The 14,779-nt window shown below is 38.4% G+C and overlaps 1 protein-coding gene across 3 annotated transcripts in view; it reads left to right on the forward strand.

Moving 5' to 3' along the window:
- LOC149313033 (N-heparan sulfate sulfotransferase 4) overlaps nt 1–13,643 on the forward strand; it is a 164,792-nt gene extending 151,149 nt beyond the window's left edge. For 2 of the 3 annotated variants that reach the window (XM_089527066.1, XM_089527067.1), the window contains 5 exons: nt 1,068–1,238; nt 3,422–3,531; nt 8,080–8,182; nt 9,540–10,050; nt 13,274–13,643. In XM_089527066.1, coding sequence (XP_089383192.1) covers nt 1,068–1,238; nt 3,422–3,531; nt 8,080–8,182; nt 9,540–9,659 — 504 coding nt within the window. In that variant the 3' untranslated portion in view covers nt 9,660–10,050; nt 13,274–13,643. Of the gene's footprint in view, nt 1–1,067; nt 1,239–3,421; nt 3,532–8,079; nt 8,183–9,539; nt 10,051–13,273 lie in introns of those variants that run through there. The other variant, XM_089527068.1, reaches the window with a different exon arrangement.
- The last annotated feature ends 1,136 nt before the right edge of the window (nt 13,644–14,779 follow it).

The raw sequence follows: 14,779 nt of genomic DNA on the forward strand, positions 1-14,779 counted from the left end.
CTTTGGAGCCTATGTAGAAGATGTAGCTTTCATTAGAGATTCTCTTGCCAACATAAGATGGAAAAGGGTTTCATTTGCAGGGTAGGGATGTTTTATAGGGAAGGTTGTTCCCTCAAATAATATTGATGTACTAATTTGCATTCATTTATACTCACTTTTCTCTCAATGTTGTACCCAAGACACAATATAGACTAAAATCCATCATAATAGTAAAAAGCTAGATAAAAGTAATTGAATAAATATATTAAAGTCACAAGTAGCCACAGGTGTTCAACCTGGAAATTAACTAGTGGCTGATGCAAATATCTGATAGACCATCTCTATCCACATGAGCCTGCCCAGACCAGAAATCTGTACAAGACAGCCTTCTCCCAGTTCCATCACCATCACAGGTATGGTTGGTGGAAACATGAGAAAAGGTCTTCTCTGAGGCTGCCCCTAGGTCCCTGGAATCCTTGCTGTCCTTCTGATCACAGGTGAAGACTTTTTTTACTCAGGCTTTTATACCTGAAGGCTTTTAAGGATAAAGTTGTAAGAGAAATTGTGTTTTGTGTTTTTTTTACTTTTTAAAATCTTTTAATTTTTTTTAATATGGTAAATAATTTAATTTGGTTTTAATGTTGACTTTTTGTATTTTTAAAATTGTGTACACCGGAATCCTGTTTGGCAGTTACAAAGGCATAACCTAGAGCATGATGGTGATGATGATGATATTTTAGAACAGGTGCATTTTGTTATCACTTGTCAAATTTAGTATCTGTTACAGTTTGCAAACCATCTGCAAGGGAAGCCTTCCACAGAACCTATTGTAGTAGTCTAATCTGGAATTTACCAAAGCATGAATTTCAGTAGATAGATTTCTATTTTTCAGTGTTTCGATATATCAGTAGCCATCTGAATTAAAGGGAAAAAAATAAGGAAAAGTTTTGTGTCGTCTTAAGAATAAAAAAATTATCATGGCATAAGGTTTTATGGACCAAAGCCCTTTTCCTCAGATGTATAGTATGTCATCCTGAGTTGGAAAACATATACATACACACAATATATATATTTATTTTTGTCAATAGCATCAACGTTCTCATGATGATTCCACTGCTCTTAAATTCAATTTCTATGAAGTGATTACTTCAGATGACTGGGCACCCTCTGAGCTAAAGATTCTACAGAAAAGATGTTTGATTCCTGGCTGGTATGCTATCCATATAGAAAGATGGCTAACATACTTTCCGACTTCACAGGTAATTTCTGTCTCATCAGGTATATTCCTGCTGTGATAAATGATCATCATAACTTGGTAGCATGTTTAATATTGTAACATGTTTAATAATGGATTGTAATGTTATAACTTGTTTAATAATGGATTGATAAACTCTAGCATGCATTTTGTGCCTCATCTCAAAGCACTTCAGCATAGAGATGCACATGGCTTCAATACAAAAATGCAAGATTACTTTAGGAAATGCTGGAAAAATCCCTTGATACCTGAAAATTGGAGATTTCTCTTGAAGAATGTTGAGATATTTCCCCCAGTCCTTGAAGATAAGTGTTTTTTTTTTTAATTTCATTTTTTTAAATGATGCTGCTACCTAGGCCCGCTCCCCCCCTTGTTTTTCTAAGAATAATTGTTTGTGTGAGAGTTATTTCTATAAGTGCTCTGGGCATTGCAAACATGCCTTGGAGCAGCAAGATATCTCAGTATCTAGTCTTTATTCAGGCAGAGGATGGGACTCCAGCAAACCCTGAGCTCCAAGTGAAACACTGAAACATTCCTAGCAGCACTATTGCCTTTTTTTACAGTCCCCCCCCCCCCCTGGTTGGATTCATTTTACAAGACTGGAAACAGTGAACACTTGACCAAATGTACTGAAGTGAATTTGTTGTGCACCCATAATTAATAATGTGCACTCAACATTTCAATAATTCAAACGAAGCACTCACAGAACAGTATCCAGGACTGGAACATTAAAAACAGTCTACAGTTCCTTAACAGATGCAGTAATACTGTTAGAGCCATTTTTGATATGTCAGCCAAAAGCAGAACAGTTTAACACAAGGACCAGCCTAATTACAATTTGACATAATTTATATCTAATAAAGAATACAGAATAAACTTCCATTTACCTTGAAAATACATTGACTTTTATTTGTATATACCCATTGAGCTCTCTCACTGGAAAGAGTTTAATTACCTTTACAGGTATAAGCATGCAGGCACCATAGTCAGACAGTATGAAAGTATAGACTTGGGATCGGGACATCACATGTAGGGCAAATTTAGTGATTGTTTTTCTGTCTGTGCCTTCACTATACATTCTGGAGCTGAGGCAGCTACACCAGGATGGGCAAGTTCAATATAATCTACCTTTTAGAAAAATACTAAAATACAACCAAGTGTATACTTATACTAGTTTAAGATCCACCAACAGTACAACAGTGCACAACTGATCCTACTTGTGAGTAGTTCTCAATATGACTGGGCTTCAGAGTAACATCCGACTGAGTGTGCAACTCACATTTATCAACTGATAAATATTAATTGATTACTTTGTAAATGTCTACCTCTGTAAAATAATATTCCATTTACATGAATGATGCAACCACTTACAAAATCCATATAATAATAATAATTAATAATTTGTTTTATTTATATACCGCTATTCCAAAGATCATAGCGGTGAACAGCAAGTAAGCTAATTAGCAAGTAAGCTAATTTGCCCCCAACAGTCTGGGTACTCATTTTAGTGACCTCGGAAGGATGCAAGCCTGAGTCGAGCTTGGGCCCTTTTGCTGGTCTTGAACTCACAACCTTGTGGTTTTGAGTGAATGGCTGCAGTACAGGCATTTAACCACTGCACCACCAGGGTCCCTCCAACTAGACCTTAATTTCTGACTCACCTTTCTCCCAGTCTGGGACTCAAGGCAGCTTACAAAAAGGCAGGGAAAAAACATATACAAACCTAAAAAATTAAGATTTAAACAATATTAAATAAACAAATATTAAAAATACTGCAATTCTATAAAAACCTCAGTTCTTGTTAAAAATCTATTTCTAAAAGCTTGCTGAAAAAGGAAGGTCTTAACATGTCACTGAAAAGACAACAAAGAAGTAGTGATCCTACCTTTGATAGGAAGAGAGCTCCATAGTCTGAAAGTAGCCACAGAGAAATCTCCCACAGTCCTACCTACCTGCATGTGAAGGCAGTTGGATAGAGAGATATACCTCCACTGCATATCAGTGTTAAGATCAGAACTATACTAAATATCATGATTGTGGTGCATATGTTCTGCCATGTCACAGCAAATATGATTCCGTGGTAAATCCACCTTTTGTCTAGATACTAACTCTATCTTCTTTACTTCACTCTTTATCTGAGTGTTATATTTAATGATATATTATAATTATAACTATCTGCCCATACAGTTATTAATTATTGATGGACAACAGCTAAGAAGTGACCCAGCTAGCATAATGGATGAAGTTCAAAAGTTTCTGGGAGTTTCTCCTCATTATAATTACTCTGAAGCCCTAACGTGAGTCCCTTTTATCTATTTATTTTTTATCTTTCTCTCTTGTTATATCCTGTACTTTGCACTAGTAATCTGATACTGCAGTAATATAACAAGAGGGTCATTTAAAATCTGTAATGTTTACTTGTTTTATTCATTTTATTCTTTAAATTGTTTTGTAATGGTTTTATTGTTCAGTGTGTTTTTAAACATGTTTTCTCAATTGAATGTTTTCTGTAGTGGTAAAGTAGAATAGAAATGCAATAAACAGAAGTAAGAGAAAAATGTTTACCTACAAAATCAAGTTGTCTTCATCTTCTGGAGATTTGAGGCCTTACAATTATGTGTTGGAGGCAGCTCCCATTATTCCTTATCATTGGCTATGGAGCGTTGATGGGAGCTGAAATACCAGGAGTAGGGATGTACATGTTTTGCTTATTGCATCCTTGCAACATGAGGGTGCATAATTTCTACAGTTATTCTTCCACTGCAGAAGAAAACAAGTATTTAGTGTGTTTTCATGAAAATCCTGGGTTTTGGTGCAACCCCCCCCCCTTTTTTTTTTAAGCGCACACACACACATACACAAAATTGTTTACAGAAACACAGACAGAGTGGGCTTTTTGTACAAAATTGATGTGTTTTCTGTAAAAAAAAACTGTGCAGAAAAATCAACATACTTTTGGACAATGTTTTGTGTGTGTGTGTGTGTGTGTGTGTGTGTGTGTGTGTTATGTTCATAACATAATGTTATGGTATGAGTGAACCCCAACTCATACTGACACTGTGCATGAGACATCTCTAAGACCCACTGTCATGCACTGATTTGCTTAGGTCTTGCAAATTCAGGTCTGTGACCTCGCTGATTGAATCTATCCATCTGGTGTGTAGACTTCCTCTCTTTCTATCACCATTTATCTTTCCTAGCATTATTGTCTTTTCTAATGAGTTATGTCTTTTCATGTTGTGACCAAAATATGACAGCTTCAGTTTAATCATCTTGATTTCCAGGGAGAATTCAGGCTTGAGCTGGTCAAGGACCTATTTGTTTCTCTTCTTGGCTATTTATATTATCCATAGCATTTTTCTCCAGCACCACATCTCAAATAAGTTGATTTTCTTCTTATCTACTTTTTTCCACTGTCCAGCTCTCACATCCATACATGGTGATGGGGAACACAATGCATTGGGCAGTTCTAACTTTAGTTCTCAGTTGTGTATCTTTACTCTTTAGATTTCTTTCTAGTCCATTCATAGCTACCCTTCCCATTCCCAGTCTTCTTCTGATTGCTTGGCTGCAGCTTTCATTCTGTTTGATGTTTGATCCAAGATACAGGAACTCTATTTCAGGACTCATTCCCACTTACATTTAAATCGGTCCACAATTCAGTCAGTGGACCAATTTACATTTAAATCAGTCCATCAATTCCAGTTGATGTGTAGTTCCTGGCAGAGAGGAAGACAAGAGAGACAAGAGAGGCAGTGGCAAACCACCTCTGAACGAACCTTTCCAAGTGTGGTGCAAAGAGTCAATGGGCTATGACTCTGGACACCCAGGAATGGGTTCCTTGCTGGGTGACTTTGGATAAGTCACATTCTCTCAGCCTCAGGGGAAGGCAATGGCAAACCCCTCTAAACAAATCTTCCTGCCTCCCGCCTTTCTACCCTCCTCAGGCCTGCTCCTTTTCCAGGCTAGGTTCTCCATTGGGGCAGGGACTCCCTCCACCTGTCTCTGCCCTTTCCCTCGGGGGCCCCCATCCCTGCCGACACTGGTCATGCCCCCCAGCTACTCTTGGGTGTGGGTTCCTGGGGGGGGGCAAGTCAAATCCCCTTTCCCTGCAGAGGGAGACTCATTGGCTCCTACCCCACTCCCTCTGGAACCCCCACCTTAGATTGCACCCTGAAGGGAGCCAGAGGGGGACAGCAGCAGGAGCAAATCTCAGGCGCTAATCAAGTGACACTCTCTCAGCCTTGGGGAAGGTAAGTGCAACTCCCCCCCCCCCCCCCATGGCCAGACATTGCCAGGGAAGCCCTGGGAAAGGCAGGCTGTAAAACCACTGCAGCAGCTAGGAGGGGACTAAGAGAGACAGGAGCCACCTTGATCATAGAGCCCTATGAAGTCCCTCCAGGGGGAAAAGGCTGGAGGGGCCACCTGGTTGTCTGCCTCCTCTTGGAGCAGAGGGGCACTCGAGGGGCTGGAGGAGGAGGAGGAGCCCTAGGAGCCCACCAGGACTAGCACCACTGGCAGCAGCAGCAAGCGCCCTCTCTGGCTGTGCCTGTGCCCACACCATCAGGGGCTATTGGGTGGTGGGGGACAAGAAGGCCATGGGCTGTCTGAGGCAGCGAAGGTGGAGAAGGAGTAAGGATGGCCTTGCACTGGAACCGAGGAGAAGGAGTGGCTGCCGAGAGAGAGGCAGGCAGGGAGGGAGGGGGCAAGAGGAAGCTCAGTCCAGCACTTCCAAGGGCTCCAGGCCAAAGGGTGGCAGCAACAACACACTCAAAAAACATACACCAACACAACCACACCAGGGCAACACGTCCTCTTTTTCCAGGGCACGGCCCACCGTTCTCTTTTTGGAGAAGGTATAAAAAAATGGTAGATTTCCCAAATGCCAGGGGCAAGATGGGTTATACCCTCTGCCAATCCTCTTTGCCATTAGTCCCTCCCCTCCAGTGTGATGCAATACAGGTCCCTCATTCCCACTTGTTGAACACTCTTCCAAACTGCTTAAAAAAAAAACCTCTGAAGAAGTAGTGTCTGAAAAGAGCAGGTTTTTGCATTTGTCTCACTTCAGCGCAAATCTGATCGATCACAGTTGAGTCTGACATGGTTCCTAGTGTGAACGACAGACGTATAAATCGAGTGGCAAATTGATTTATATCATAGTGGGAAGAGACCCAGAATTTCCTCACTGACTAGGTTGAATTTATGTAGATTTTCTGTGGTCAGCATTTCTGTTTTCTCTTTGTTCAGCAGCAAGCCTACCTTTGCACTTTCTTTTTTGATCTTCCTAATAATTGTTCAAAGTCTGTGGTGTTTTCTGATAGTATGGGAGCATATTTTAGATTGTTGTTTTACCTCCCTCCTATTTTCACTTCCCATTCTTTTGAGTATAAACCTAACCCCCCCTCCGATGGTATGTTTTGCTTACAACCTGACCAAAACTCTGCAAAATTTTGCTCTTTGTCAGAATCTATTTTTCAGCCAGGAAATATTATTTTTAATCCTAATCCAGAGTGATGATATCAATTAATTTCAGGTATTGATTTTCTTTTTTGGTTTGGTTTTATTAAGCATTCCAAATAAACACTTTTCATTAGTAAAATTAAATACATTTCCTTTAAGCAGATATATTGTTTGGAACATCATTGTACAGCTTTATTTCATTCCATGTGTAGAGCAAGCAATATTGTTTCTCCTCTTGGGAAATTACTGAAAGCCAGCAAAACTACTTTACTATGCAAAAAGGAGATTGGGAAATCCAAGCTAGAAATGAATCTCTTCTCAATGTATCCATTTAATCAATGATTTATTTAATTTTAATTGATACCCCTACTAAGAAAAATTTGGATGCTGTGTATTAGAACAGTAATAGACTGAAACAGAAAATAAATTGCTCTTCATTGCAAATGCACTCAAATATGTGCGTACATGCATAGTATTATTATCAGAAAAAGTTCAAGGCATGTGTGTGTTAATATTCCGAGTGCAATACAAGGTGTTGGTTATCACCTATAAAGCCCTACATGGCTTGGGCCCGAGTTACTTGAGGGACCACATCTCCCCTTATAATCTGCCCCGCACACTTAGAACATCTGGGAAGAACCTGTTGGAAATACCATCTTCCAGATATGTTTCTACTTCCCAGAAGGCTTTTTCCGTAGCAGCCCCGCGGATCTGGAATAGTCTTCCCGAGGAGCTCCGTCTTGTAACCCCCCTGGAATTATTCAAAAAGAGACTTAAAATCTTTCCCTTTTCCCAGGCCTTCCCCTCTGCAGAATGAATAGTATTCGAATGCGATTGATTCCCTGCCTTACCCTGTTGTACGTTGTCTATAGAGTTTGTAGAATTTTATATTGGAGTTTATTCGGTTTTTATGAGACTGTGTAATGGTTTTTAATTAGTCTGTAACCCCGCTTCGATCCAATGGGAGAGGCGGGGAAACACAAATAAAATTTATTATTATTATTATTATTATTATTATTATTATTATTATTTCACCCTTCCCAATTATTTGCCAAACAGAATGCATACTTTCAAATGCAAAAGGTTGAAATAATTTTGCAATGTTCTTTATACATCCCCCAAATCTCAAAACAATGTATTAAAAACCATGCATGGTCTTTAGTTCTTTATATTAAAACTCAGCCATGATTTTAGTGTATATTTTAAAAATCATTGCAGGATCTCCATCTTTCCTTTCAAAGGTTGTCACTACAAATCTCTACCAAGATTGTTTTTTTGAAATGGACAAGTTAAAATGGCTGCCTTAGTTTGGTTACACTGGCTTTGGGATTTTGTTTTCCCTACCCTTATGTAGAACCTATGTTAATTTAGACAAACATTTGTAGGTTCGATCCTCAGAAAGGATTTTGGTGCCAGCTGCTTGACAGTGGAAAGACAAAGTGCCTGGGAAAAAGCAAAGGCCGAAAATACCCCCCAATGGATCAAGAGGTACAATTTTCATGTATCTAACCTTGCAATTTAAACTATCCTGTTGTTGAGCACAATTATAGGACCTGAGCAAAGCGAAACAACATCATAGACCATTGTGGGAGCAGGATTGGAAGAATCTTTTGGCAAATTGTGTTACTCTCCCTTTCCTGCATTTTATTTCAGCTGCCCTTTCACTTGCCTTTTTTTCTCTCTGAGACAAATCTGTACAGCTAGCCTGTGGAAGAGACTAAGGTAAATGGTGGTAAATGGTGGCTGCTCCTGCTTTTCCTTGTTCCTGTTATAGCTTTGCTTTTTTGGTGAAGGCAAGTGAGCTGGGAGAAACAGGAATGAGGAAGAGTAGAGCAATAAGATTCCAGAAGCTGACAGTGGACTCCCTACATTGAGATCTCTCATGTGATTCCCCACCACTACCTCTGACCAAGTTAGCTTTCCTGTCCTAACGATAAGCCCCAGCAGGAACCTGACACGTTTAACTATTGATGCTGGTCTTGATTTGTAGGTGATTTGTGCAATTACAGTGGGCCTTCCCCATACGTGGTGGATACTTTCCAGCCCCCCCCCCCTCATGTATGGGGAATATTGCGTACACTCAATTCCCATTTGTTTTAACAGGGGGGCACTCCTGTGTGCAGCATGCACACCATTATATCTCCCGCAGCTTAACCTTCCACGTAAGATTAAAGCTGCGTATGGTGTGGGCACACTATATTGTGCCAGTGTAATGATTGTGTTTATTGTAGTTCACAGAAACCTTTATTCAAACTAATCATGATCCTTCTTTTAGAAGTAATGTTAGAATTCCAGTGTTGGCATAAGAAGACAGTTGATTCCATCATGCCAGCACTAGAAGTTCAAGATTTTGGCACCAGTAACCTGTTTCTGTATGATCTGCACTATTTGCTCTTTCCAGAGCTAATGCCCTACATTGACAAGGGAAAGGGAAAATTTGACAAGGGATTTTTTTTTTTACCTATGTGATCAGTATCCTTAAAAATTCTTGGAGAAGCACAGAAACAAATTTCAGAAATAATTCATTTTTAATTTCAAAGGCTAGGATTTACAATGCCTTCTCAACCATATTTAGTTATGATTTGTAAGATATGGTGATCATTCCAGTTTCAACACACCTATTCAGTATTTTAATTATGATGAATTAAATCATTCATGGTTCATGATTTAATGAATGAACATCATAACCATATCCTTTCTGAACATATAAAATCCCATCAAGGACAAAAGACTTAATAGACAAAAGATTTAATTTTACTTTCTTCCTGCCTGAATATGAAACCATTTACAGGATCCTCGACTGTTGTTAATTATCTAACAATTTCTTTGTCTCTTTCTCCGTCAGTCCAGAGCATTCCTTTCAAACTACTACAGAGATCACAATGTGGAACTGTCCAAACTGCTACACAGACTGGGACAACCATTACCATCCTGGCTAAGACAAGAGCTTCAGAAAGTGAGATAGCATCAAGAAGAATCCAGAGAGCTTTACATCCTGCTTCCTTCACTCTACCACCCTTTAGTTTCCTGATGAATTTTCAGTTATAGAGGACATCTGAAATTTCTCAAAATCAATAAAATTAAATTAAAGCCACACACAAAAAGGAGGGGAGAAATTATAACGTAAATGAACATGCTGACCATTGCTAGTATCAGCTTTTCAATCAGCTTCTGAAGGGAAAAATATCAGAGCTATGAGGAATGGTTTTCTGTCTAGTTTGGGATTCACACATACTCTGTTTGCCAGGAAAGTCACAGAAACTGTATTTATGATCGATACTCTTCATCATATATGATAAATTACAGTCTGTCAAGACACAAGCCAAAGGATGGAATATATCTCAATGGATTGCAAGGTATGTAATTTCCTTGACAACTGCAATTTTTGTCAGCTTTCTGGCCCATCCCTCCTTTGTTATTTTAGAACTAATCTTCAAGATACCTGGATTGCTCCCCATCTAGGAAATCAAATGTAGTCATATTATACAAAGATCTTTCTTTTGTAAGAACATTTGCTTGTTGCATGTCACATATTTCATTCCTCTTTTTTAATAACACAGAATATGCTTCAGACAGAAACAAGCACAGTATATGGACCAGAAGATTCAGCAGGCCCCTTAGGCAACTCTCCTTGGTTTTGGTACTTACTGTAAAACCATTCTACTTTTATCTCGCATGGCAACAAAGTTACTATATTGCCTGCAGAAATGAGAAGGGAAGGCTTTTGATAACTCCATGTTATGTTTCAATGCCTTCTGTATTTTTAGGGATGGTACAATCAGTATCACATTCATCCATTTTAAAGATTCCAAGTAGGACGAAATTTACATCCTACATAGGAAGAAATTTGTATTTCTTGGTTAAAAAATATTATATCAAATATGAACTGCAACAAATGAAAGTCTCCACTTTACCAATCCCTTCAAACAATACAGTGACTTTGTTAATATGTAAGAACAAAAGTGGGAAGGACATGTCAGATTGCTGAAAAGCTGGTGGTTGCAAAAGGTCATGAATAGCTATTTCTAGCATGTAGATCATGTCATTATTGTCTGCTAAAGATGAGAAGCCTCTCTGAAAGAAAAAGACAGAAACTCTAATTTAGCATTTGCATTGATTACACAGGTATAAAACCCAAATTTTAAAGAATGAAGCATTGAAAGCCCTGAGACCAGATGGACAAATGTTTCCGTTTCAGATCTCACAAAGAAATACTCAAACAGGCTGAAATGTAACCAGACTTTAGACCTATTTGCCAACAATCTAATATCTTAATATGGAGCCTCATGCGATTTTTGCTTGGAGACAAATATTTGTCTGCACTGAAAATTTCTTTAGATTAATTTTTTTAGGACCAGATACTTCTCTTATGATCATACACATACCTAAGAAAATGGACAAATGTTTCAGTGATGTAATTCAGTGATGTAATTCTAGGACAAAGTTAATCCCACTGAACTCAATAGAGTTTACTTCTAAGTAGATATGTATATATATTTTCAAACCATGGATAGTTTAATCCATGGATAAGGAGCCAACTGTGTTTTAAAAAACAAACTAACAATACGTTCAACTGTAATTCTTGCCAAATCTTAAGGACAAACAAACAAGGGAAATAAGGAAATATTCACCATTGTGATGTCCCAACCAAAATACATTCCTTAGGGAAGTACAACTGGCATTCGCACTTGTTTTGATGTGAATCAGCTTCAGATTGAGAGCTAATGTGATGGAGTGCTTTGAGTGCTAGGCAAGGACTCAGTGGGGACCAGGGTCCAAACTGACATGGGAATCCATCCATGAGAATGTTCACACTTGCCTACCCTTGGGCAAGTCATTTCCTCACAGCCCAAGAGGAGAGCAGTGGCAACTTTCCCCTGAATAAATCCTGCCAAGAAGATTCTAGGACAAGGTCACCATAATTCAGATATGACTTGAGGGCACAGAACAACAACAGTTTCGAATTTTCATTCTAATTGACTGCCTTAGAGTGCATGTGCACTACAGTTACAGCAGTTTGATGCTGCTTTGTCATGGCTTCTTCCTTTTGATTCTAGGACTTGCAGCTTGGTGAGTGATACCTTAAATTCTCTGCTAGTGAATACTAGTCCATTCCCTTGCACTACATTGTCCATTTCCTTGCATTACGATGCTAGAGAATTTTGGGTAGCACAGCAAATTACAAACCCCATGATGCTATAGGAAGGGGCCATAATAATTAAAGTTACACTGTTTGTCTGTTTTATTGATTTGGCTGCTTCTTTTTATGTGATTATATGTCTTCCATGTTACTGTTTAAGGCTATTTTATTATACATCAGCTCTGGTATCCATAAGAGAGAAGGTAGTTTTAACATTTTAATACATAAATAATGATTAATCATAGAACAGCAGATTGTTTCCATATTGGGATTCTATAAATGAAAGGGTTTCTTTTGTTTTTAAAAAAATTTCATAGAAGATTTGAAAACAATCGGATGTTTCCTTCAGAAAGGCAATTTTCATCAATGTACTCTTCCCCCTCCAGTCCCTCATAGATTCTCTCATGCTGGTTTGAGGGCTCTCACAACACTCCATAGCAGGGTTTTCAAGATCCAGGAGGAATTGCAAGGGGAAGAAGCTCATTCAGGATGAAACCTGATTCTGGCCCTAGCTTCTTTCAGTGGCGGCAGAAATCCACTGGTCATAAATCTGGACCCAACTCTTCTGTATTAAATCAAAATTGGAAGAGATAAAGGAAACGAAGTCCCACATGGTCCACAAACTTTATTATCTGGGGGGAAAAACACGTTTCGGCCTTGTCAAAAAATGCCTTTCTCCAGGGGCTATTGTAAAATGAATAAAAGTACATTTATTATAGTTGTGCTCTTGGGACAACACATAAATTATCTCTAAAAATATAATTTCTTAAAAATCAAATACCATGTATTATCTATATTATCATATACATATCTATTACCAAAGATTTCAGAAGCAATTTCAGGAGTTACAGTCTGTACTCTCAACAAAGTGTTTAAATCAAAATTGCTTATAATGACTACAAATTTCAAGAAATGATGAGGTCCCGGGCTCAGAATTTCTCCATACTGTCATACATACACACACACCCTTGATGTTTCTTTCACAATCTTTCAAGGCCAGTATCTTGCCAGTCTTCTTAATATTCTAATTACTCCAGTGCATTCAGCTTTCTTAAAAGTGTTATAGAGCAGGGTTATCAACCTTTTGTCCTCCAGATGTTTTGGACTTCTAAGTGTTCAAGTCAAAACATCTGGAGAAGCAAAGGATAGGAACTACTAAAGTACATCTGTGCTACAAATGCCAGACTAGTTTCAGTGTCATTTAATTCCCTCTTACCTGAAAAGCACAATTCTAAAAGGTGGCCCAATGAAGGTTCTCTAAGAAAGAACTCTGTACTCTCATGGAATTATAGTTCCCATGCTTATTTGGTGGGAAAGGAAGAGGGAAAGGCCATTGGTTAAAGTGCTATTAATTTAATCAGAGTTTCTAATGTAAAGTTGTAATCAAAATGCCTGAATACATGTTTAACTGTGTTATTGTTTTTTCTCTCTGGATACAGTGCATCTTTTCCATGTAGTTCCTAAAATATGGACCCAAGGACTGGATGCTCCCATCATTCCTGCATCTCCCAGCTATGAATAAATATTCACAAGTGACACAAACTTGTGCATCTGCCAAGTTACAAGGACTAGTGGGTGGTTTTTTAAAAAAAGGATATTGCTATAGAAAACATAATCATCCCATTGAAAATGATTTCAATATACACTTTGATGTTAACTGCCTTGAAAATGGATTGTTTTCTATCTAATGGTTGCAAATCCCATTTGCCTGGATATATACTTGATGCTAGAACTGAAGGGGACATAACTTTCAATCCCTCTGGAGTATTTTTAGTTTATTTGGGAATTTGTTTGCTTTGGGAATGGACACAAAATTGTAAATACACAGTATTTTTTCTCACTTCTACAGAATAAACCTTTCTGCTGCACTATTCTAGGAGGTAGTATCTCATTGTTTTCTTGGGATTATTATTATTATTATTATTATTATTATTATTATTATTATTATTATTATTATTGAGTCTCTGGAGCCCACTCCTCCACCCCTTGTGGTTCCCTCTTGTAGGTTTTAAGCTACAGACAAAAGTTTAAACTGAACTGAAGATTAAACAGTTCAATACTTAAATGTTCTGCTTCTCATAAATAGTGTTTGCCACCCTATGTGCCATGCAAAATATAAGTAGTTTTCCCACCTGGAACATTCTGCAAACAATCATTTGCTTTTGCTTTTGTTCCTGTAGCTGTTCTACAGAGAATATTAACTTATACCATGAACATGAATAATGCAAGCATTAAAGTTCACTGAGAGTACAGTGTCTTAAGGGTTCATGGAGATGAATAGTTCACAAGATACTTCTGCTACATTGGTAGTCCTCAGGCAATCCTCCTGAAAGCCCTGGTTCAAAAACAATACAAATATACCAGGGTGAGGTGCCACCTTGAATTCCATTTTAGGAGAAAGGTGGAATATAAATCCAATAAATAAGTTAGGATCAATCCTAACCTGTGAGCCAACCATCACAAATTTTCCTCAGTAAAACTTGGACATATTAGGGAGGAGATACAAATCCTAGAATACCCAAGCCAAAATGGCCATGGGTTCATGGGTCTTGTGTCCAAAAACAGTTTCCCCCAAGTTCTCTGTGTTTGCTTAGGGTTTCTTTAGATGGGCAAGACGTTCTGGTAAACACTGAGCTAGTCTGCTACTGGATTTCACGTCTTGCAATAGTTATTTCCACTCTGACATCCAGTTGTGACCTAAATATACTGTAGTTTCTTCCACTTTTTTTCCTACTTGAGGTGTGATGTGGATGGTGGTTCTTTTCCATTCCATCATGCCCTCCATGAACTCAATACTATCCCCCATGCTTCTGTCACAGAATCTACATCCTTCGTCTTACACATTTAACATTTTCTTTTTTATATAAAAAGGCATGCTACAATAATGTGTTTTTTAATCTTAATTGTAAAGTAGAGGGGGGGGGGGAGAAGAAAATTCAGCCTGG

This window comes from Sceloporus occidentalis, unplaced genomic scaffold (genome assembly GCF_023333645.1).
Source record: "Sceloporus occidentalis isolate IW3139 unplaced genomic scaffold, rSceOcc1.0.p SCAF_5, whole genome shotgun sequence".
NCBI classification, from domain to species: domain Eukaryota; kingdom Metazoa; phylum Chordata; class Lepidosauria; order Squamata; family Phrynosomatidae; genus Sceloporus; species Sceloporus occidentalis.